Here is a 26,748-nt window from a genome sequence, read left to right on the forward strand (position 1 = left end):
GTTTAAGATTACGTAAGAGCACACCCACTAACAAGCTATATGGCGAGACAGGTCGCCTACCACTCGATATTATTGTTAACAAACGAGTATTGGCCTGTTGGTGCAACCTGATATTGTCACAAAATGTAAATAAGCTCTCTGTTGTTATGTATAAGACTTTATATCAAAAACACTGTAATAACATTTTTCATTCACCTTGGTTGTTATATGATCATACAGTAAACAGTAAAGAGTTATTATTAAATCTAGTTGAACACAGATTAAAGGACCATTTTATTCAAAATTGGCACAGTGCCCAAACGGCATCATCAAAAGGTTTATTTTATAGTTGTATAAAACCCAACTTTAGTCTAGAACAATACTTAGATTATAGTGTAAATATCTCCATTCCCTTGCTAAAATTTCGAACAACTAATCATTTTCTACCTGTAGAAACAGGGAGGTGGAAAAATATACCATTTAGAAGACGACTATGTCATTTATGCAATTCCTCTGTGGGAGATGAATACCACTACCTGCTCAAATGTCCATATTTTACTATTGAACGAGAACAATATCTCCAAAAATATTACTATAATACTTATCCAAACTATTATAAGCTCCAACAGTTAATGACTTGCCCAAAGATTTCAACTGTAAGAAAATTGAGTAAATTTATCCGTTGTTTATTTAATGGTGTAAACATATATCAACAGCCTCTGTAACATATTTGCTACATATTGTAACTGTACACCATGTACCGCTGTGAGCGGTCTTATTGGAATAAAAGATGATGATGAGATGATGAACAATGAGTAGCTGGGTGTTATTGTAACAATGAGTAGTTGGGTATTGTAACAATGTGCAGCTGGATGTTGTAACAATAAGCACCTGAATGTTGTTGTAACAATGTGTAGCTGGGTGTTGTTGTAATAACGAGTAGCTGGATGTTGTAACAATGAGCAGCTGGATGTTATTGTAACAATTTGTAGCTGGGTGTTGTTACAATGACAAGCTGGGTGTTATTGTAACAATGAGCAACTGAATGTTGTAACAATGAGTAGCTGGGTGTTGTTGTACCAATGTGTAGCTGGGTGTTGTACCAATGCGTAGCTTCATGTTGTCACAATGAGTAGCTTGGTGTTGTAACAACGAGTAGCTGGGTGTTATTGTAACAATGAGAAGCTAGGTGTTATTGTAACAATGAGAAGCTAGGTGTTGTAACAATGAGTAGCTTAGTGTTGTAAAAATGAGTATCGGGGTGTTGTAACGATGAGAAGCTAGATGTTATTGTAACAATGAGCAACTGGCTGTTGTAAAAATGTGTAGCTGGGTGTTGTAACAATGAGTAGCTGGGTGTTGTAACAATGAGTATCTGGGTGTTGTAACAATGAGTATCTGGGTGTTGTAACAATGAGAAGCTGGGTGTTATTGTAACAATGAGAAGCAGGATGTTGTAACAATGAACAGCTGGATGTTGTTGTAACGACGAGTAGATGGGTATTGTCGAAACAACGAGTAGATAGGTGTTATTGTAACAATGAGTAGCTGGGTGTTGTAACAATGAGTATCTGGGTGTTTTTACAATGAGTAGCTGGATGTTGTAACAATGAGCAGCTGGATGTTGTAACAATGAGTAGCTGGGTGTTATCGTAACAATGTGTAGCTGGGTGTTGTAACAGTGTGCAGCTGGGTGTTGTAACAATGAGTATCTGGGTGTTGTAACAATGAGCAGCTGGGTGTTGTAACAATGAGCAGCTGGATGTTGTTGTAACAAGGACTACTAGAAGTTCCTGTGGTTGTGGAACAGCTGTAAATACATTATCTATAGTATACTAAAGGTGAATTCGAAGCCATATTCTATTTAATGATCAAGAGACACAAAAACCATTTCCAAATTTAACTGCAGTTATCATTTATTTCTTGTCCTTTATCGAAACACATCAACATGAGTGAAAACCATCAAACGCACCCGCAAGCACGAGCTACGTTCTTGGGGCTTGTTAAATCAAGACAAGGGCTGAAACGATTCACTGAAATCAATAGTGCTTAAATCATAGTACGATTAGGTCCTATTTCGACATGTGACGATACTATGTGTGTGAGTGAGTGAGTGAGTCAGCGAGTGGCAATGATGTCATGCCGTTTTTGGAAATACCTCATCCACATGACGACAGAGGATACTATGAATAGGCTTCAGATAATGTACTCATCAGTGCCTTATAGAGAGGACATGAATATAATGTCATATTGAATGGAATTATTCTTAGTAATAGTATACAGTTTTTTAACAGAACAAGTATTTAAAATTCTTTGAATTCGACCGTATAAATGTAGCATAACGACCAGACTACTGATATATAATGAAACACCTTTAAACCGAACAGTTATGCTTCCCGCGAACAAAAGCTTTTCCCTGCTTAAGGAGTTATGGTTACGAGATATATTCTTTCATTTTTGAATATTCATGGATGTTTCAATCTGGCATCGTCCTGAAGACAGAGGGTCCGAACTAAGGACATATGTGTATTGACAAAGCGAAACGTTACAGTCCAAATCTGGATTCCATCGCGTTATTAATTGCATTTATCTTCTAGAGCAGGACAGAAACTTCTTTGCGAAGACCCCACGGAACTTCCGTCCAAAAAAACAGAAGAGAAGAAAATTGATAGATGAGTTGGTGACAACTGCCAATTGTCCGATTCCGCTTATGTAACCACAGATCTCCGAACACTCTTCCAAAACCATTGCCGAGTTGACTTCATACATGATCAGCTCCAGACAGGCTGCTGCGAGTGACACCAGGAAGACTACCACCACTGCCAGAACCATTGCTGTGAAACGTTCCTTCTCACTTCCTTTCCGCTCCTGTTTCTGAAGGTTAGGCTTTGTACGGTAGAGCTTGCGGACCATGACCGTGTTAAGGGTGACCAATAGGACTCCAGGGATGACAAATTTGACGATGACGTTGATGTAGACCAAGTAGACTGTCATGTACCAATAGTTGTAGGACATATCAGAGATGCCCACTACTAACATGGTTTGGTTGAACTCGGGTACCCAGTCCCATTTGAGATACATTTCCAAATAGCGTGGAGAGGTGTATATGAGGCACATTATGAAGACGGCGATGGACGTTTTTATGGCTCGGGAGATTGTACAGAACGATGCTGCTTTGAGAGGATGGCACACGGCAATGTAACGTTCAAAGTTGACTGCAACAACGGTGTAGATGGACCCCGTATGGGAGATGTTTGTTACGGCGTACATTGTAGGGAGTGCGGGCAGCATGAAGTAATGGAAATATGTGGAGCTGTAAGCTGAATACAACAACATCCACCTTGTGTTAGCAATGAGCATATTGATTAACACACAAACATCAAACATCGCTAGAACTATCAGGAAGATGCTTGTGGAGCTTTTCATCTCAGGACTTGATAGAACTATAATCGTTACGATATTTCCTCCAATTCCTACAAAGGAAATGATACTACAAACAACCCCGCCTAGGTAATGCCAGTAGATGTATACACGATCGAGGTACTTATCTGGCATGTCAACAGGAGTTTCAGAAGGGTCATCGTCGGAGTTATTTCCCTTTGACTGGTAATTCTGCGGTCTTCCAAAAATTGACGTACTTGGGATTTCAGTCGATGAATCATTCCCAGTGCCGGTTGTATTTTGCAACATGGTGTCATCCCCCTGGGTCTGGAATACGTTAAACACATATTTTACGTCATTCTTTATCACATTGTAGAGTTGTCGACATTTGTCTACTATAATGTAGTTTTTTTACATCTGCCTTAGTCCAATGTTGAATCCTGTCATATTCTACTATTTTATCAATAAATTGTCACAGGAACATACATAATTCTTCCTTGGTATTGAAGAATGATTGAATCTGATGAGTTAATGTCTCAATTTTCTCTGATTTAAGTACTCGATTACATATAATAAATGCGATCGTATCGATTCTATGGTGAGACGATCTCATACTTCAATACACACTAGGTATATCTCCCAAATGAATATCGTGTGTAGCACAATAGATTGTTATTTTTATTCTGATTGAGACATACCTCATTTTTCAGAAAGGGTAGTCCTAAAGCACCTTGAGAAAAATGTCATTAACGCGAGTTAACTTAATTAGCATAGTGTAAGCACACTTTATTGAAAATATCTAAGGACATTATTTAAAATAGTTTGTGTGAGCGATCCCTGTGTTTCATGTTCTCATTGAGTATATGAAAAACCTTGTAATTACATATGGATAGCTGTGTCCCATGTTTTGTTTCATCAGAAAGATTGTTAACAGAACATGGCATATACTGTACTGTCAGCAGATTGGTTCTGGCCCTTCAGAAAGTCTCGGTCATCGCGATGATTCTAAGAACAGGTACTACTCTCCTGTTTTCAGGTTAATACGCGTTTTTCTTTCTTCATGAATACATGATCAGGGGGCATGGGTGTCCCCGTAGTATCTATGTAGAGAGTGTTGCGGCCCTTAGATGACGGGTATCCTTGGCGATGGGATCAAAATGCAAGATTCGGCCCAATTAGGATCCGCGGTTTGTCAGCACAGCCTACATGTTCGTTGCTTTCAACAAAGTGATAACGCCTGCTACCTGCATCCCATTTGGATGTACTCCCACATCAAGCTGACACGCCGTGATATAACTGAAATACTATTCAAAGCGGTGTTAAACCCAACTCACTCACTCACTCTCAACCACTTTCTTGAATCATTGATAGGTTTCTGTAAGAGATATAGAACTGAGATTTGAATTTGCAAGCCATTGTATATAAGTATCTATCGCCAAGATAAGTTGGTTTGTTGACATCGCTAATGGTATTTCATCTGTTAAAACAAAAAATGCCTGGTTCTTGGAAATAATGGCATAGGATATGTATAGGATATAACGTCCTTGGATATTTATAGGAAATAATGGTATATGATACACCCTTCAAAAAAGAAAGAAACGCACAAGTAGTATGTAGTTCATTGAACCTGACTACTAAAAAAATCCGGTGTATAAATTGGATATATGTGATTGGAAAATGTTGGTGGCCTGATATTGGACAAACGGTATGTCAAAACGCAGACATTGTCGATATGCAACGTCTTAAACGGCATTGTTTTAACTCTTGTTAAAAAATGCCATAGAGGAAAACAGTAAAGAAAAATTCACGTGCAAGTTATGGCATTCGTAACTGTGGTAGTGGCTATAAAAAGGCAAGCATAAGCCAATAATTTGTCATTCAATTGTCAACATTTTTCAAGTTCGAAAATCCCGAGACTCAGCGCTGCCGATCGGAACATCGCCATAGGACGTATTCAAAGAGGACAATCGCAGTCTTCTGTTGCGAGCCACTTCAACGTCCACAGCAGTACAATTTGCCGCCTTTTGTGACCGATACACACAGTTCAATTCCACTGCAGACCGTCCGAGAAAAGGCCGACCAAGAGTTATCAACCCTGCACAGGATCGCTACATTCTCCTGTTCCACCTACGTCATCGCAATGCCACAGCTACGGAGACTGCAGGACGCATCCCTGGTTTGAGGGGGACCTCGGACCAGACTGTCAGGAACCATCTTCGCGAGGCTGGAATCCGACCCAGAAGACCAGTTAGCGATCCATCGACAGAGGCGCTTGCGTTGGTGCCATATCTTACTGCCTTGGAATTTGAGAAACTGGAGACGAGCGTGGTTTAGCGATGAATCACGATTGTAAGACAACGTGTTTATCGCCGTCGAAATGAGCGTTTTGCCCCACATCGTGTACGTGAAGGTAGTGTCATGTAGTGTGTGTGTGTGTTGGGGGGGAGGGGGGGAGGGGGGGGGGGGGGGGGGGGGGGGTCATATCCTACACCACGAGATCTAGACTTTCGCCAGAGGGAGCTGTTTCAACAGGACAACGCTCCACCGCACACAGCTCGTGTCACCGTAGAGACTACTTCTATAATGCCAACATCAACGTCTTTGTTCCGTCGATATCTCCAGATCTCGACCCAATCGAACACCCCTGGGATGAACTCGATTGACGTGTACGTCAACTTCAGAACACGCCGCAGACACTCCCACAACTGGCCAACGCGTTACAAGCAGAATGGCGCAGAATTCCGCAGGGCAGAATTGGTACAATTATCTAGTCAGTGCCGAGGAGATGCAGGGCTGTGATTGCTGCCCGGGGCGGTTACACGAGATACTGAGTTCAGCGCAACCTTGTAGCCTTATGTGACATGACAATGAACAGTTTTCAATGCCTTTGTACAACGCCAACATGTGACTATTGAGCTCCAAAATTTCATATTTGTATCTATGATATTAAATAAAATATATCGACTTTATTAGGTACAATATCATAGGATATGTATTGGATATAATGGTATATGACATGTGTAGGAAATAATGTCATATGAAATTATAAGAAATAATGGTATATCATATTATAGGAAACATTGGTATATGATATGTTTAGGCAATAATGTCATAGAACATGTGTAGGGAATATTTGTAGATGATATGCATGGGAAATAATGGTATATGATATGTATTTGGACTTATGGTATTACTAATACTTCGGAACAATCGGAAACGAATTCGGAATGAAAATATGATAATTCGTTTCTTATCACTTCTCCTTTTTCACAACTGATGTCCATTTCAAACACAATAACCTTGATAGGGTATATATATATATCAAGGAAACCTAAAAAGTGGTCAAAAGATTCTGATAAAGATACTTAATCACTTGAGGGATGGATGGATTTGGGTCGTCATGTTAGCCGTAGAAACATTCCTTCCTTCATGTTCCTGCTTGCAACACCTTCCTGACCCTGTGGCGCAGAACAGTGTGCTGGGGACATACAGTGTGATTCGGTAAAATCATTATTAATTACATTCGTGCGGAGTGGTGAGGTACACTTAAAACAATATCTTTCATTGGTCAGACAGGAATAAGTTGACATGTATAAACTGTCATGGCGTATGACTTCTTGTCGACAGAGAACATGAACTGAAATCATATGACAGCGATATCTGTAGAAAAAGAATTCACTTTGTGGTAATGTGATAAGAATGTGAGTGAGTTGGGTTTTACACATCTTTGAACATTGTGTTAGTTATATCACGACATTAAAGCCTAAAGTTTTCAGGCTAGCCTCTAACACAGGATTCACAACCTCATCTGGCACACGGTGTCCCGTATATTAAACACGAAATATGGGAACGGAATGAAAGGGGGATATGTTTTTGACATTACACGTCGTATGTACCCTAAATATATATGCAGTTATTTTTAAATGATATAATATGTAGTGATACACCGGGTTCTCGGTGCCTCGTGTCCATGTAGCTGCAGTCTGCATCTGTATTGAAGGCAGCTGTAAGTTTTCTTCTTTTCATATTCACTTGACAGTATTTTCTCCATCGTGCATTTGTATTACCGATTAGTGCTGCTAACACGGCATGTAGGTTCTGCATGTTTTTTTACGAACCCGATGCATTTCCCCATCAAACAACAAGACTACCCATTTCGTACTTCGAATATGCTTTTCAATACTGTTATTCGTGCTGAACCATCACGGGTATGCTATGAAAGATGCCATGTGTGTACATGTACTTGAATTATTATATCCTATTCTTTTACTAAAATGTCGTCTGTTTACAACAAAATCAACAAAGTCTATAAACATGTCAAAAGACCTCGCATCAACAGAAGATTTTTCTCCACTGGACTTTCATCATTCATCACCAACATCTAAACGTCTCTTTAGAAAACAACAATATTTTCGCTTCGGTCCAGTAAACCATTTTCTGGACAATTCACAACAACACACGGTCCCTCTTCAAAACGTCAAGAACACTTTTCCCCCTTCGTGGAAAACGTTAACATTAAAATTTTCCTCCTCTTGTAGCACGTCAACAATCACGTCTCCCCCGTCTAGATAAATGTTATAAATAAATTACCCTCGGTGAAATAAAACAAATCATCTCCCAAGGGGCATCAGGCCAACAATAACTAACAGCCAAGTACACATAAGTGTTTGAGGAGAGGGGCAGCATTGTGGCCTGCAAGCACATTCATGTTGCCATCAGTTTCTAGGCTAACTACGACAGGTACGTGTACTCACCTTGATGGGGGAGATCAGAAGCAGAAGGAGAAACCACACAACCTTCATGTCTGCTGTTGTTGAAACAAACAAACATAGTATTAGTATTTCTTACTTCTCACGTAAACCCAAATTTGTACAATTGTCGTGCTTTCATACATATATAATTGCCTGCATATGTTCATTAGGACATCCACCTCATTATTAGTTACAAGACATTGTTGTATTAATACACGATGAAAAGGACTATTATCTGCAAAATTCAATAAATACCGCTGTGTGAATGGTGTTACCATGGTTGACGTATGTACTTGGGTAGATCACACATACGTAGAGAGATCCTAATTATTGTGATCACTAGGTTGATAACAATACGAAATGCATTACTCCAATCTGGCTGATACTCATTACGCATTTGTAGCAGACACATACACTTCAATTTTAATATTATTTCAAAATAACAAACGACTAGTTATGCATTTTTCAATGTGTATCATATACTAAGTTTCATTCTGATATAGTAATAGAGTGAGTGAGTTGGGGTTAACGCCGCTTTTAACAGTATTCCAGTTATATCACGGCGTGTCAGCTTAACGTGGGAGGAAAGCCCGAAGTGATGCAGGTCTTAGACGTTTACCACTTCGGTGAAACACACGAGCACGGATATGGTGCTGACAAATCTAGAAACATAATCGGGGCGAACCGGGACTCGAAACCACAATCATAGGTTTGTGGCGTGCCCAAGGGACGCAACCCTGCACAGCGAATTGCGGCGCCTTAGACGACTGGGCCACCCGTGCCCCTTGTAATGAGGAGATAAAAACCTTCTTCATGATTCATTAAAATATACACAATTAAACAAATAATGGTATTCATCTGCTGTGTCATTTGATAGACATAATGTACAATTCCTTTCCATGAGAGGAATGTTCTGCCATCCACCTGTTTCAACAGGTAGACGGAGACAAGAAAGTCTTAATTGAACTAAACTAGTTTTACATTTGTTAGATAAATATTGTAGATAAAATTCAATGTCAGTATTTTCTTTAATTTTCTTTTAGAATCTGCTTTTACTCGATGTTTCTCGGTCAGAGTTCAAATTTTGAATATATACGTGTAGGTCAGTAAGAGTATTTTTTTATTTTATGATGAAGCTAATCACTGTCCGGATAGAATTGGTCAGTCCAGATGTTATTATTGCCTGTCGTAATTAAAGTGTCATTAATGCCGGAAATCCATTTGTTTGGTTGACCCTACCATCTTATACGTCTTTTGGTGTGACGCGGCCAGGGATCGAAACCCGGACTTTCCGCTCTCCAGGCGGACGCTCTACCACTAGACCACGGAGGCGGTCACAACACGCATGCAATATTTTAATACATTGACCCTTAAGTTTGAAATCGAAAACTGTTTAGAAAAAACCCAGCTATCTTCGCTATCTACGCTATCTTCTGGGGATTTTGCCAGAAGGACTGTAGCGTGACAATCCAGACCAGAGGTGGCATCATCACCACTAACAGAACCACCACAATGATGTCTGGTGACAATTAATGTCTTCGCCGCCATGAAGGCAACACACTGGGGGAACTAGAAGCCAATCCGTTCACCGGGAAGATTTATCAGGTGGTATGTCATCATACCTTTTCATAATATGTCACAATCACTCGTCATTCAATAATGCTAGAAAGTAAAGAATACCTATAAAGATATATTATGTTTTGGAAATTATTTCCGTTACCACAAATTTGTTTTTGGAACATTCTTTCATTAAACTGATAATTTCCTTTATTCGTAGGTCTGATGTCTGAGTAACAAGACTTAGCCAAAGACAACCCAGCCCTGCCACGACACTGTTCTGACAGATCTACCCGAAATATACACTAACGCCACCACAGGCGATAACTCTCTATTGAAATCTGATGGAGATCAGAACAAACCCCTTATCATTGAAAAAGAGAAGAAAACCTTCACCTTCTGTCCCCAACATCATACTTTTATGGTGGAAGTGACTTTGAGCCGGCAGCTCAAAACACTATTCGTTCTTTGTTCCCTGATTCTGATCTCAAGGGCTGTGTTTTTTTTTATTTTACTCACGCTATTTGGGAAAAAAACGCCCAGTATCACCGTCTTGCCAAAGAATATTATTTCAACCCTGTTGGTCGACTTGTGCGGCGTGTCATTGCCTTAACATTGGTACCCCTGCATGTTGTGAACGATGTCTGTTTTTTGGCTCTGGAAGATGCTTCAGGTGGTGCCAACCCTGAGAGGTTTACGGACAACGTGACAAGTTACTGGGTAGTAGGTGACCATGACCGAAATGTACGGAACCACTAAGAAACAACAAACCAAGTGGAAGGGTGGCAGCGTAAACGAAGTGAGCGTAGCCCTGAATGTCATCCTAATCTGTTTAAGATGATAGACTTGTTTATGAGAGTGCAAGTTTGGGTGGAGTTCTGCTATCTTCATTTGGGAGCTAGTGCCAGACCACCAAAATGAAAACGTCAGTACATCGGGATCGTCGACATCCTTGCCACACACAAGAGACAGAATCTTCATGGGCAGACATCTCTGAAGGAATACGCGGATGGTGAGTCTCATCTCATTGTCTATTGAAATGATTGCCAAGATGTGTTATATGTTTGTGATTTGTAATGAATGAAACATAAGACATAAATGTCTGTCTTGTTTGTCTCGTTTGATACCCTGATATTATTTCACAGGGTGTCACAGGGTTTCACAGCACAGAGGGAGCTCCTTTTGTTCTTAGGGATTAAACCTTAACTTTTAACACCTTAATAATACGTGCCGGGAAGACCCCCACACGACTACCTGACATCCCAAATGATACTAGTATTTATATCCGGTATAAGGAATATATAAAGTTACCTGTCCTAAACTAAACATAAAACGTCAACGCCAGACAATAACCAGTCTCGATGTAAGCGTTTCCTGTCCTGCCGGTAACACCCGCCACTCACACAATTTGCATAAAAAGGTAAGTGTTTTGTTGCCTGACGCCTCACAGACATAGTCCATGCCAATAAGACGGCGGCCTATAAATAAATGCAGAGACCCATGGACCAGAAAATCATTTTGATAATGATACTCAAGCAGAAAGATTTTTGAATTTTGTACTTTGTGACATTTTCAGTGGAAATATGAAAAGTATATGACAACCTGTATCACGTTATGCGTCATGCGAGTTTCGAGCGGGTGATGTCAACACAGAAGATACGAATGATTGCACGGAAAAGAAACATCTAGTTATAGCACCATGTCAGTTTGTCCCTCCTGTCAAATATGTGCAACCTTCGGTGAGTCACAGCTTGAATTCCTTTTTTCACCTATACAGGGAAACACATGATCTATTGATTGATTCAGTTCTTTCCATATACTAAATGGTTATTCGTGTAGCATCTGGTGCAGGTGTCACCTAATAACAGATGTCTGCGTAACAAGGAATCCCACTGATCTGTGCGAGTGAGTTAGTGACATGGTTTAATTTACTGCTTTGAACATTATTTCCGGTGTTTCACAGCATTTCAGCATATTGTTTATTACACAGCATTTCAGCATATTGTTGGAGAACACACTGAGGTAGGCTTGGAAATTCTGTTTAAAATAATATACTCTGTTCCTTAAAATGTTAGAAGAAGAAAAGAATGTCTTAATTGTTCACAAAAAGAAATCGTTCACTGCACTATATATATTGAGATGCATTGGATCTTTTCGCCCGTTTATTTGACAGTCAGGATTCAAACTGGAAGATCCACTCGCTTTTTTATTTCTATATATTGGCTAAACGGTCCTGTTTTACAGTTCTACTAGACATAAAAATTCAGGAAAAATAAAAATAATTATACCACACTCTGAGTTATGCAATCTGTGGAGGCCTGATCTGTGTATTATATGATGGTTATGCCCTGAAACTGTATTACCGTCAAAGGTAGTTGCATATGAACAAAGAATACCTCCCATCCGTTCTTAATTGGTTTAGGGGCGGTCGGGTAGTGGTGTGGTTAAAGTATTTTAAAGTCACGAAGACGTTCGATTCCCGACATAGGTACAATATGTGACGCCCATTTCTGGTGACCCCCGCCGTGTTATTGCTGGAATATTGCTAAAAGCGGCGTAAAACAATACTCATTCACTCACTCACTCACTCTTTATTGGTTTTCGCCGTAACGGCTTTAAACCCAACTAACGCCATGGTTTCCATCAGTAAATGTTGATATAACATATCAATACTGTGATGTGTACACTCAAGATGTTGCGCCCACAGATGTACACGCACTATAACCACGTGCACGGAAAATACTACTGTTTTAATTCACTCACGCGTAGATCAGTGACTACTACTTCTACTAATAATAATAATAACGACGATGATGATGACAATAACAAGTATGCCAACATAATAACGACAACCAATGAACATTAATACCTTAAAACACCAGCACCGAGGAACACAGAAATGGTGGAATCCAAGACTCTAAGCTACACCATTAACCCTCTGGATGCCGAGGGTTTTTTTCTGACGCACATTTTCCTAAGATCGGAAAAGTAAAGGTTGCGCGAGAATTGCTCTCACGCGGCACTCGATCTACCCCTGGCCATACAATTACGCAGAGGTGGAGAATATTAAATTTCCTATTCGATGGTGTAAAGTTAACTGCAAATATTAAAACGGTTTTAAAATAAAAACACTTCTAAGTGTTGTCCGAGAATTTATTCTGCTTTGAAAAACAGTAAATTTATCGTACACCGATAAAAGTACTGTGCGACGATTTTATTTTATTTAGAAGCTTTACGGAATCTGTGAGCGAACAAAATATTGCCTAATATCTGAACGACATAACTATATATCAAATGGTATCCTCCCATCAGTCATACAGGCCATTTGTCATACAGCTTATAACAACATAGGATATGCATGACTGGACCACTAATCCTCTGCCTTCTACCTATCAATATGGACTGTTCCACACACTGTGTTTATGTTTAAGTTTGAATTATAGGGAACACCAGGATTATAATTATGAATGATCTTTTGCTAATACATTTGCAGATTGTAAGAAAACAAATTGTAAAGCAGAAAAGTAATTAATAAATTAGTATGGTTCATTCAACATAATATTATAAATATGAACCATGTTTAACAAGAATTAATACCATAATTCAACATTCAAAGCATCATAATGGCGGATAATGGCTATCCATGCTTCAATAGGTGACCTGCAGCATCAAGGAACTGAATTGGTCTTTTCCTTCCTTGGGTCAGTTGATCTTCCAGTCTCTGGAGTCTATTGTCAACCTCACGGTAGACCCGCTTTCTACTTGGTTCAGGTGCACCGAGGTTGATCTGCGCCAATTTGACCTTGTCAGCTTTCTCAATCATTCGGAAAACTTCTATCAGACGGTAGATGTTGGAGTGTTAGTGAGGAAGACTGCTATTCAGCTTGTTGTAGAAGCCTTCCAGGTTGGTGTTGGTCCTCGGACCAGTGGTGTCATGGTGTCATAGGAGAATCGGAAAGCGAGCATCATAATCTACTCAAGTCAATGCCATGTAGTCGTTGAAGGTCTCAGCTCTGGGTAGATCAGGTGTGTGCTGCATCGCTTCTAGCCAGGCGTCTTGGACATCATCTGCAGGGAGAAGCGCTAGACCTGCTGCCCGTCTAATCCACTGTTGCACTGCTGGATCTTCTTTATAGGCTACAGCCAACCCGAGGTCTTGTGTTTTCCTCCATATGGCTCGGCTGTAGTGGGAGAAGCAGCCCTTGACTTTAGCGTTGGGGAACTCCAACTGGATGGCACGGATTGCTGCTTGTTCAAAATCTGTCTGCAGGCGAGTGGGGGCAAGTTCTCTGTTCAGTCGCAGAGCCATGATTATGAATGATGTAAAAGCAATTGATGCCAAAAATAGCTTGCCGTACATGACGAAAACTGGTTTTTCTCTCTGACCTCAAAAGGCGACAAAGAGGTTACATGCGTACAAAGAAGGCACCGCTAAGCTTAGCACTAGTTTATAGCACTAATATCAATTGGTGAGAATTGGCTGTGGGTAAGGATAATATATTTCCGTAGTCTTTTGTTCACGAGGAACCAACCTATTCCAACACAAATATCGATAAAGACACTGTATACGTTTAGTTATAAAAAAAAACAAACAACATAAGAAATGATGAAATCGTACTTCACAAAAAAGAGGTAATAGAGAAATGGATGGCCCTATCTAACCTATAACTTAGTCCTTAGCTTACAACATTCTCCTGAATGTGTAAGTGTAATTTGACTAATGTTACACAATTATTAATGGAGCACTAGCCTTATCATCAAATGTAATGAAATACCAAAATAATAATACCATTCCTTTTGACGTCATGGCTGGATTTATGTCTTTGATAACGTCGGAGAAAGACGACACTGGTATTTTGATTAATATATATCTCCCCTAATTTTCGTTCATGGTATGGAACATCTCGATGTGTAAAACGGAATTTGACGCTTTTTCGACACAACATAAAATGACTGCTTTCACCAAGTAAATAATGTCTTGAATATGTAAACAATTAGATAGTTTATCGTGTATCTTAACTGGACAAGACTCGCACCTGTTTGGCATCAATGTAGGTAATGAAATACCTAAAAGAATATTTCAAAACAACCAAAATTATATTCAATATTGGACATATATTTGTTCATTATTATGTTATTATTTCTCTTCATCTCGTCTCAGAATTACACAATAAAAGATGCGAAGCTAGCTCTATAGGTATAGAATTATCAGGATAATCGTATAAGGTTGAACCAACGGAGTACCTGACATGGATTTGATTTTATACATTTTACAATTCCTTGAGAAATTAAGTAAGCAGTTTAATATCTTGTGATCACAATGTTGAAAAAAAAATGAACCCATTGATTATATAATGCAAAACGAGAGGAATAATTCGTAAATTGTTTATGACTAACGCGCACCTGGAGAATCGTTAGATATCACTGTTCTGTGTATCAAACGACATAAAAAAGACAATTCTTTCAGAAATGTGTGCATATATTTTACCGAAAAATTATTTTCCATTTTGTGAAAGTAATATATTCAGTTTGGGTTATAAAATAAAATGAAACGGCTATTCATGGACATTGCTGGTGTGAACTTATAATATTGATTATTGCACATCCCAAGAAATTCGTACATGCTGCAGTTACATTTACACTTCATCTTGTAACACTTGTCCAAAGGAAAGGAATATCGTATTCGACACTTAAAAACAATATTCAAACAAACAGGAGATTATCAAAGGTTCGTTCATACATGTTGTGGCCTATATTTACGTATGATATCATTTTGAGTATTGACAAATGTCCAAAGTGATATTAATTGTGTGAAAAAATGTATAAAAGATATGCAAAATCTACATCATAACTGAAAATGAAAACAGCATGTTACAATAATTGTGTGCACTCCAATTCAAAGACCTTCACCTCAAAGAAATTACCAAATATGTACAACAATATTGACGTATGACATCACTACCGGTGACCGACTTTTACAAAATGGCGTGTTCACTGTTAACAGTACGCGGGATTTTACGAGGGGACATTCGTTGATTCAGGGATCGTATATAGATAAATGTGAATGTAAGTAATCAGAAACATTCTGACAATCTATGTACCGTTATTTGTTGTTATAATTTTCATTGAAACCAACGGAAATAGTCAGAAATTCCGATAAATACCGTTGTCGTTTTGTGTGATTTGCGTCAGTCATGGCGTCACACAGGACAGTAACTTTGCAATGATTTGATATTTTTGTCAATGTATCTATTTTAAATTCCCTAATTCTTCCTACGATTCTCTTCCCATGCATATTATGAAAATGTCGAGCCAATATATTAAACGAATAGACGAATGGATAGCTCAAAATAGGAGAAAATGCTACACTGTGTAAAATCTGTATTCAGCTTTGTTTTACATTTCAAACAAGTGCAGTCTTTCGAGCACAGCGTTCGTTTTCACACCTAACTTATTTTGCTTGATTTCATCTAGCTACTTTATTTGGGTTGCAAAAAACATTGGTCATTCGATTCTGTAATGTATGAGGAATTCAAGGATGTGTGTATCGCAGCTAAGTTTGAAATATACGTAATGTTACAGGCGCCTCATAACCGATGTACCTGAAACGTGATTTTGTAAACACTATCCAATATGGCGTAAAGTTCACTTCGGCGTTCGTGTTTGCGTATTTTCCAAAACATTCTAAACGATTCTAGGGTTATAGGAGACGTTTTGGAATGATCATTGGTGATTTCATAAAAGACAGATACCCGTGATCACGAATTTGTTATTTTTGAAATTCATTTATCCGAGTAAATATCCGAAATTTAGATTTCAAAACATGCTGTAAATAACGCGGTGTGTGGTGATTTAGTAATGTGTAAAAAATAGCGACATTTACGAAGTAACTAATTTTCAGAGGTCATTTTCAGTACTTTTGCTTGGCCTAAAATGCCAGTGGATGATATCACAGAACAGGGAATTTCCTCCCGTAGTCACAACTGTAAAGCGTATTGGTGTCCATGATGTAATTTAAATGTTATTCGACTTCAAAGTGATGGTTGTAGAGGTGGGACATATATGTCCCTGTGGCATCCAGGGGGTTAACTGACAGCTTGGTAGCTGGGCAGGTGTATTGTAAGGCTATGAAAACTACTCTTTGTATCACACATGTCCACTTGTCTACTTAAACCAACTAATATAGCTCAAATGTAATCTCACAATATACCTTCATACATGTAATGTTTTTTTATAAGTACAGTATCATGACAGAAAAGATGGTAGGTTGTCACTCTGTGTAGAGGGATTGTCACGCATGATAAATGAGAAACACTATTAAATCTTCAAGGGCAACAACTGGGAGGGAGTCTTCGTCGACATCTTGTTTTAGTCCAACGCATATACCTTGGACTTACTTGCAAGTACACTGAAAGGCAAAAGAAACGTAACTTTGGAAAATACTGATAAAACTTAACCCCCTGCATGCCACAGGGACATATTTGTCCCTCCTCTACAACCATCACTTTGAAGTCAAATAAAATTCAAAATACATCACCCACACAAATACACTTCACAGTTTTGAATAAGGTGGGAGATTCCCTGTTCTGTGCTATCATCCACTGGCATTTTAGGCCAAGCAAAAGTACTGAAAATGACCTCTGAAAATTAGTTACTTCGTAAATGTCGCCATTTTTTACACATTACTAAATCACCACTCACGGCGTTATTTACAGCATGTTTTGAAATCTAAATTTCGGATATTTACTCGGAGAAATGAATTTCAAAAATAGCATATTAGTGATCACGAATATCTGTCTTTTATCATATCCCCAATGATCATTCCAAAACGTCTCCTATAACCCTAGAATCGTTTAGAATGTTTTGGAAAATACGCAAACACGAACGCCGAAGTGAACTTTCCGCCATATTGGGTAGTGTTTACAAAATCACGTTTCAGGTACACCGGTTATGAGGCGCCTGTAACATCACGTATATTTCAAACTTAGCTGCGATACACACATCCTTGAATTCCTCATACATTACAGAATAAAATGACCAATGGTCTTTGTCACCAATACAAAGTGGCTGGATAAAATCAAGCAAAATAAGTTAGGTGTGAATTCGAACGCTGTGCTCGAAAAACTGCTCTTGTTTGAAATGTAAACAAAGCAAAATTCAATTTTTATACAGTGTAACATTTTCTCCTATTTTGAGCTATCCATTCGTCTATTCGTTCAAGATATTGGCTAAACATTTTCAGAATATGCATGGGTAGAGAATCGTAGGAAGAATTAGGGAATTTAAAATAGATACATTGCAATGATTTTATATTTTCAACAGAAATTGTCAAAGTTACCGTCCTGTGTGACGCCATGACTCACGGAAAATCACGCACAACGACAACGGTATTTATCGGAATTTCTGACTATTTCCGTTTGTTTCAATGAAAACTATCACAACAAATAACAGAACATAGATTGTCAGAATGTTTCTGATTACTTACATGCCACATTTATGTATATACGATCCCTGAATCAGCGAAAGTCCCCTCGTAAAATCCCGCGTACTGATGACAGTGAACACGCCATTTTGTAAAAGTCGGTCACCGGTAGTGATGTCATACGTCAATATTGTTGAACATATTTGGTAATTTCTTTGAGGTGAAGGTCCTTGAATGAGAGTGCACACGATCAATTACCAAGCTGTTTTCAGTTTCAGTTATGATGAAGATTTTGCATATCTTTTATACATTTTTTCACACAAATAATTTCACTTTGGATATTTGTCAATGTTGAAAATGATATCATACGTAAATATAGGCCACAGCATGTATGAACGAACCTTTGATAATCTCCTGTTTGTTTAGATAACAATTGATAAATTTATAGTGTCAAATACGATCATATATCTTTCCTTTGGACAAGTGTTACAAGATGAAGAGTAAATGTAACTGCAGCATGTACGTATTTCTTGGGATGTGCAATAGTCAATATTATAAGTTCATATAACCAATGTCAATGAATAGCCGTTTCATTTTATTTTATAACTAAAACTGAATATATTACTTTAACACTTTAATGAATAATATTTTTCGTTAAAATATATGCACACATCTGAAAGAATTGTCTTGGTCTTGAAATCATTTTTTATGTCGTTTGATACACAGAACAGTGATATCTAACGATTCTCTAGGTGCGCGTTAGTCACAAACAATTTACGAATTATTCCTCTCGTTTTGCATTATTTAATCAATGGGTTCATTCTTTTTTTCAATATTGTGATCACAAGATATTAAACTGTTTACTTTATTTCTCCAGCAATTGTAAAAAAGTATTAAAACAAAACCCATGCCAGGTACTCCGTTGGTTCAACCTTATACGATTATCCTGATAATTCTATACCTATAGAGCTAGCTTCGCATCTTTTATTGTGTAATTCTGAGACGAGATGAAGAGAAATAATAACATAATAATGAACAAATATATGTCCAATATTGAATATAATTTTGGTTGTTTTGAAATATGCTTTTGGGTATTTCATTACGTAAATTGACGCCAAACAGGTACGTGTCTTGTCCAATTAAGATACACGATAAACTATCTGATTGTTTACTTATTCAAAACACTCTTTACTTGGTGAAAGCAGTCATTTTATGTTGTGTCGAAAAAGCGTCAAATTCCGTTTTACACATCGAGATGTTCCATACCATGAACGGAAAATACCATATTAATCAAAATACCAGTGTCGTCCTTCTCCGACGTTATCAAAGATATAAAACCAGCCATGGCGTCAAAAGTAATTGTGTTATTTTTGTGGTATTTCATTACATTTGATGATAAGGCTAGTGCTCCAATAATAATGGTGCAACATCAGTCAAATTATACTAACACAATAAGGGAATGTTGGAATCTAATTAGGACTAAGTTATAGGTTAGATAGGGCCACCCATTGCTCTATTACCTCTTTTTTATGAAGTGCGATTTCATAATTTCTTATTGTTGTTTTTAATAACTAAACGTATACAGTTTCAATATGGATATTTGTGTTGGAATAGTTTGGTTCCTCGTGAACAAAACACCACGAAAATATATTGTCCTTACACACAGCTAATTCTCGCCAATTGACATGAGTAACAATAAACTAGTGCTAAGCATAGCGGAGTTATGCACCCTTTTCTTTGTACGTGGGTAACCTCTCTGTCGCCTTTTGACGTCATAGAGTAAAATCAGTTTTCGTCATTTACGGCATGCTATTTTTGGCATTGAATGTATGTCGTTATACATACGCATATAACTCCGTTTGGTATGTAGTTATGTCGTTCAGATATTAGGCAGTATTTTGTTCGCTGACAGTTTCCTTAAAGCTTCTAAATAAAAAGAATCGTCGCACAGTACTTTTATCGGTGTACGATAAAAAGCGGAGAACTTTACTGTTTTTCAACTCAGAATAAATTCTCGGACAACACTTAGAAGTGTCTTTTTTTAAAACCGGTTTAATATTTGCAGTTAAATTTACACCATCAAATAGGATATTTAATATTCTCCACCTCTGCGTAATTTTATAGTCAGAGGTAGATCGAGTGCCCCCTGAGCGCAATTCTCGCACAACCTTCACTTTTCCGATCTTAGGAAAATGTGCGTCAGAAAAAAATCTCGGCATCCAGAGGGTTAACCGGACACTGGCAGTTACATGTTCTGTGGTCACTAAACTCATTTATCGTTCTACTGCTTCTTTTTGTTGCCTTAAAGTCCATTTAACAATTGAGTTTAAAATGGAGTGCTTTGCCCAAACGCAGCCTACAAAAGTGCATAGGGACTCAGTTGCGGAAAAGTCTTGTCAAAAACATGATGCACGTGCATATCGTGGATGGTATGGGTATAAAAGACACCCAAAAATGTTAAGCTGGCTTTCGGTATTTCGATTCATCAGCCATGCCAAGATTATGAGGAAATGAGAGACAACAAGCGATCGGAAGACTGCAAGCAGGCCAGAGTGCACAGGTCGTTGCAAATGCATTCAATGTCTACGTCAGAACGATATATCGTTTGCAACATCACAACACCACCAACACCACCGACGGCCGACCGCGTAGTGGTCGTCCTAGAGTCACTACTCCCAGACAAGATCGGTTCATGATACACCAACATCTGGAGAACCGATTCCGAATGGCCACTGAAACAGCTCGGCAAACCATTGGCAACCACCAGCGTGCCATCAGTGATCATACAGTCCGACGTCGCCTAACTGCCAACAACATCTCGTGCCACCGTCCTGCTCGTGTACCCATCCTGAGAGATCGTCACCGACAGGCCCGACTGCAGTGGGCCAGGCAGCATCAAAATTGGCGTCAACAGCAATGGAGAAGAACCATCTTCACTTATGAAAGTCGCTACTTTGTTTCAACGGTGGATGGCAGAGTCAGGCACTGGCGAAGGAGGGGCGAACGCTATGCTGATGCTTGTGTTATGGAACGAGACCTGTGGGGCGGCCCAAGCATCATGGTTTGGGGCGGAATCGGACTGAACCAGAGAGTGGGACCTGTGGTCTTTCAGAATATTGGTCCAGATTGACAAAGTCCTCAGACCCGATATCGTGCCTTTTTTTGCCCGTCATCAAAACCACACCTTTCAGCAAGACAACGCCCGTCCCCACACTGCCAAAGTCACCAGGGACTCCCTCCAGCAGCACAACATCCAAATCATGCCTTGGCCTGCCCTCAGTCCGGATTTGAATCCCACTGAACACTTGTGGGATGAGATCCAACGCCGACTCAACGACGTACGACCAAGGCCCACAACTACAGCAGAACTGCGTGTAGCGTTCCTGAGGTTATGGGCCCATATCCCAATGGCCTTCATCAATAGGCTAGTCCACTCCATGTACAGGAGATGTGTGGCTGTAGTCAACGCCCGTGGTGGCCACACCAGGTACTGATTTTGAACCCCCCAGCTGTGATGTCTTCGGGTGCCTCCCCAAATTCATAATTCGCCAAAACATTCCCCAGACTGTTAATTTCATGTGGGTCAAACACTGACTTTCTCCGATGTCTTTACTTACATATATACAGCTGCTGAACAAAAGTTTGTGACATTCACAAATTTCGTAACAGTTGTTGCATTCGTTTCCCCAAAAAGTATTAAAGATGGTCTTTTCATGTCAAATGCATTACAATTACTGCTCAAGTTGCGGAGGTAATTTCTACAGGTATCGCCAGTCTGTCTCGGTGAGTACATTCTTTTTGAACATGTACTTTCTAATGTTTATGAAACAACTAAACTGCATAATTCTTCGAAACATTAATTCTTTTTGAATGTAATATACTCATTTTGGAATCTAATATAAAGATACTTACAAAATTCCTACACTGTACAAAGGGTTTCATGACTTGATGTCCGGTGCCATTAAAAATTGGCATTACCCAAAAAGATTTGATCTGTTTTCTTTTGCAGAATTGTCTTAGATAACGGATTTTTTCAATATCTGCTGCCGCAAATATGACAAAGCAAAGAAATTTAACTTTTAGTGAAAGAACCCGGATTGTCACCCTCAGGCACACTGGACTGAAATGGAAGGAAATTCAGAAAGTGATGGCCGAAAAATACAATTGCAGTTCCACAATACATGGTATGATAAAGTTGATGAAAAAATGTGATGCCACAGGAGATGTTATTGATGCACCCAGGTCTGGCAGACCAAGATGCACAACAGAAGGAGAAGACAGATTGATACGCAAACAGTGTATGATAAACAGATTCTCAACTCTCAACATTTTGAGGGGTATTGTGCGGAAAAGTGTTGGTTTGCGGATCAGTCACATGACAATCTCAAGACGTCTACAACAGTTTGGGTTGAAATGTTACGTCCCTTGTAGAAAACCCCTTCTGAATGCAAGGCAGAGAAAACTGAGACGGGACTGGGCAAGAGCACACGCACATTTCAGAGTGTCAGATTGGAACCGTGTACTTTTCTCCGATGAATCTATTTTCAGATGTTTTAGTAATAGGCGTAGGATGAAAGTAAGGCGTCTCCAAAATGAGAGATACCGCACTTATTGTTCACAGGTGACCGTAAAACACCCACCCCAGGTTCATGTTTGGGGACTCATGTCAGCAAATGGTACCGGTATTCTTAAAAAGGTGCATGGTACTCTTAATTCCCAGAAATATCAGACTGAGATCATCAATGACCTCAAAACACATTGTGAATGCCTTGTATTTCCGAGTAAAACATTCCTATTTCAGCAAGATAAAGCCCCTGCCCATTTTTCCAAGAGCGCTCGTGTGTTTTTGGCTGCCAGAAACATACCATTATTGGAATGGCCTGGTGATTCCCCTGACATGAGCCCTATTGAGACTCTCTGGGACATTATTGGCAAGAGAGTTGCTAGGGAAATGCCTACATCAAGCCAGGAGCTCTGGAATTTGGTAAAGAAATATTGGTATTCTGTCTCAAAAGATACCTGCCGTGGTCTCTTGGAATCGATGCCTAAACGAACAAAGGCACTACGAAAAGCAAAAGGGGGTAATACTCCTTATTGAATGTACTTTCTTCTGATACCAATTAGCGCTACAATAAAAGTATTAATAACCTTGTAATATGTGTATAAAGTCTTCATAGCCATGTAAACATAGCAATGTAACAAACTTTTGTTCAGCAGCTGTAAGCATTTGAAAATAAAGATATTTATATGATACATCCACATGACGTTTCTTTTGCCTTTCAGTGTAGATATGAAAAGAACGATTATTGTGAGGCTTTGAGTACACTGCAAATTAAATGTAACTGCACCAAAGCTGCACACAACGTTCAAACACAGCGTGCAGCTTTGATGCAATACGGTATAATATGAATAATACCCATTATGCCCTCTGTTGTGGCTGGGCACGAGAGAAGATGGTATATTCAACCGTTAATCAAGAAGTAGTAAAACATTTTTTTCTGAAACCAAAGTCACATTGTATTTCAGCGTTGATTTCTCTTTTTCGGAATTTAAGGGACATATATAAAGTGTAATATGAGCTACAGGAAACCCAAATAAGCAAACTGTATCCTTGTGAAACGATCAGACAGATATCCATTTCAAAATACATTTCCAGGTTTGCCATCAGTTTGTATACTTCGACTAGCTTTTATTTCTGTTAATATTATCTATCGTAATTAATCGACGTTGCATAGAAGGTACCGATCCTATGTGCTAGAGAAAGCGATTGTGATAACTTTGATTGTGTAACTGACATTGTAAACCTATAGAAAGTGTGTTCTGTGTTGTGATTGGCTAATTTGGGTCACATGACCAAATGTCAAAGGGTGAAAATATTATTTGAATTCCCTGAAGCAAGCGACCGAATCACTGTGTAGGAAATAGAGATTACTAGACGAGTGTCTGTCAGATACCATTGATCTTACAAGTTGTTTCAAAACGTATCTAACGAGCGAAAGCGAGTTAGATACGCTTTGTAACAACGAGTTGTAAGATCAATGGTATCTGACAGGCACGAGTGCAGTAATCTGTTTCTTTCACACCCCAAAATAGCACCTTTTTAGCATCGAACCGATGGATTTGTCATGATTGCAGTAGTGCATTATACATGACACCACTGTCATAAGTGACTTCATCCTATGTGCTGCTTACTACTCATAAATAATGTGACCCGACACAAAAAGGGATATCTGGATTATCAAGGCGATGATAAAAATGCAAACTAGACAAAAACCAAGAACACGCTCGGTGCCGAGTTGAAAGTTTACACCTCAAAGAAATTACCAAATATCTACAACAATGTTTACTTCCGTATGACATCACTACCGGTGACCGACGTTTACAAAATGGCGTGTTCACTGACAACAGTACGCGGGATTTCCAGAGTAGGATTTTCGTTGATTGAGGGATCGTATACACATAAATGGGTCACGTAAGTAATCAGAAGCTTTCTGACAATCTACATACTGTTATTTGTTTACCGTGTTTTCCAATGTAAGAATGAGAGAATTAGTCAGAAATGCAGATAACTACCGTCATCGTTGTGCGTGATTTAGCGTCAGTCATGGCGCCACAAAGGACGGGAACTTTTGTAAACGGCTTCGGTTGAATTTACCACATCATTGTGACGCAAAAGATATGACGTCACAGTCGTATATACAAAAGCGCCAAAATCTCAAGCTCTCTTTTGTCTCCAAAACGTAAATACATTCCCTTTGTTGATTTCTGTCGTGTTTTTCTGCACGAAATGTATTGCCACACGTTCTTTGAATATTGTAGTAACCGCATCTGTGCATTTTGTAACCTGTAATTGTAGATATAGTTATTTAAATATGCCTACCGACAATGACTGAAAATAGTACTATTTTATGAATATTAGCTTCCGCGGTGATGCGGCCGTCAAACCAGCTGTTTCAATCAGAGGGGGTTTATTGTGATTTAATAGCCTCTGATTGACCATCCGAATCGAGTTAATTCCAAATTAATGGTAGAATTAGGAATTGACCTTCACCTTGTGTGAATTCATTGGAGTATGAACCTTCATAGAGTGAGGGCCAAACTGTATGAACGTCGGAGCTTGCAAAGGGAAAGTCAATTCTTATAATTTTTTTATCACAATTTCTTACCTCAAATTATATAGGCCAAGATCTAAACACAATTTTATTTAGTACGTGTGACTTCATGTTTACACTGACAGCCATACAACAACCAGCTATATCGCGGAGTAAACTGTAAGTTCCTCAAAAAGAAAGGGGACATTGGCGTATGGATGCACAACTTGCTCTTCAGAAACATCTTACACAGCACATCTGTTCAAATCATATCCTCATTAGATGAGAAAGGTCTGTAAAGAACTACCTCAGTAAGTCAGTCACAATGACAGAGCGTCGAAATACATTTACATCAAGTACAAGACGTCAAAATGGCCGACACGATAAATGTGACGGGAGAGATTTCCGAAGTTGTAAATGAACCTGTGGCGGTTACATGTGTTAGTCATTGATCAACTGGCCGATCACTGAAAGGTGAATAAAGATGCGTCAAACAGACACTAAGGCAAATTCATAGATTGCTGGAGACGGTCAATGTCAGCCTAGGCACGGATCGAGTCGATACTACGATAGTTTAGATGTGCCTTTGATCGTTTGTTCACTAGGATAGGCCGCAGCGAGGATATTCGTGAACAATCATGCATGCAGTCACGCTCTGACATTTCTCAATGTATACTGAAATGCGGAGACCAAGAATAAAGGTTCCAAATGATCAGAAAGAACGATTATGTATATATATCTGCTCTTAATGTATTGAAAATGAGACACATAAGAATAACACATTAATATTCAAATAGCAATTTTAAATTAAATTCTCACCTGTCAATTTGGGAGTGACGTGTATTTTCCACGGTACGACCTCCACTGACACTGATGAGATGAGCTATCTGCCGCGGTAGTAACACGGAGTACGGAGAACAGCAAGCAATATAGAAAATAAGCATGCGAAATTAATTATTAATATCCCGAATTATGAAATATAAGTACAAGTGCAATTAGACTTTGATTTTGCTACTTTTACACCTGATAACAGCAGATTTGTATCTCAGGGGTCTCAGTGCAGTAAGGAATAATGCCCAACATTAATTAGTACTCTGCGCGGATCAAAGGCGTCATACTGAGCCACTGATGCAAGATATTTTGTGAGATTACATTTAGGCTATATTAGTTGGTTTAAGTAGACAATTGACATGTGTGATACAAAGAGTAGTTTTCATAGCCTTACAATACCCCTGCCCAGCTACCAAGCTGTCAGTTAACCAACCCCCTGGATGCCACAGGGACATATTTGTCCCTCCTCTACAACCATCACTTTGAAGTCAAATAAAATTCAAAATACATCATGGACACTAATACACTTTACAGTTTTGGATAAGGCGGGAGATTCCCTGTTCTGTGATATCATCCACTGACATTTTAGGCCAAGCAAAAGTACTGAACATGACCTCTGAAAATTAGTTACTTCGTAAATGTCGCTATTTTTTACACATTACTAAATCACCACTCACCGCGTATATACAGCATGTTTTGAAATCTAAATTTCGGAGAACTGAATTTCAAAAATAGC

General features: G+C 39.0%; 1 protein-coding gene and 1 long non-coding RNA gene across 2 annotated transcripts; both read right to left on the minus strand.

Moving 5' to 3' along the window:
• Window positions 1-1,913: 1,913 nt before the first annotated feature.
• On the minus strand, window positions 1,914-3,534 carry LOC124116212 (FMRFamide receptor-like). The gene has a single exon (XM_048391648.1). It carries the CDS (start codon window positions 3,532-3,534, stop codon window positions 2,566-2,568), a length of 969 nt encoding a protein of 322 aa, XP_048247605.1. The 3' UTR covers window positions 1,914-2,565.
• An 85-nt stretch (window positions 3,535-3,619) lies between these two features.
• Window positions 3,620-26,065, minus strand: LOC124116216. Its single transcript, XR_006858088.2, has 3 exons — window positions 26,001-26,065; window positions 8,115-8,167; window positions 3,620-3,687 (listed from the first exon to the last, which is right to left on the minus strand). It is a non-coding gene; the product is annotated as an uncharacterized LOC124116216 (long non-coding RNA).
• Window positions 26,066-26,748: the final 683 nt, after the last annotated feature.

The sequence above is a fragment of the Haliotis rufescens genome, unplaced genomic scaffold (genome assembly GCF_023055435.1).
Source record: "Haliotis rufescens isolate VD_foot unplaced genomic scaffold, xgHalRufe1.0.p SCAF_10, whole genome shotgun sequence".
In the NCBI taxonomy this organism is placed as follows: Eukaryota; Metazoa; Mollusca; class Gastropoda; order Lepetellida; family Haliotidae; genus Haliotis; species Haliotis rufescens.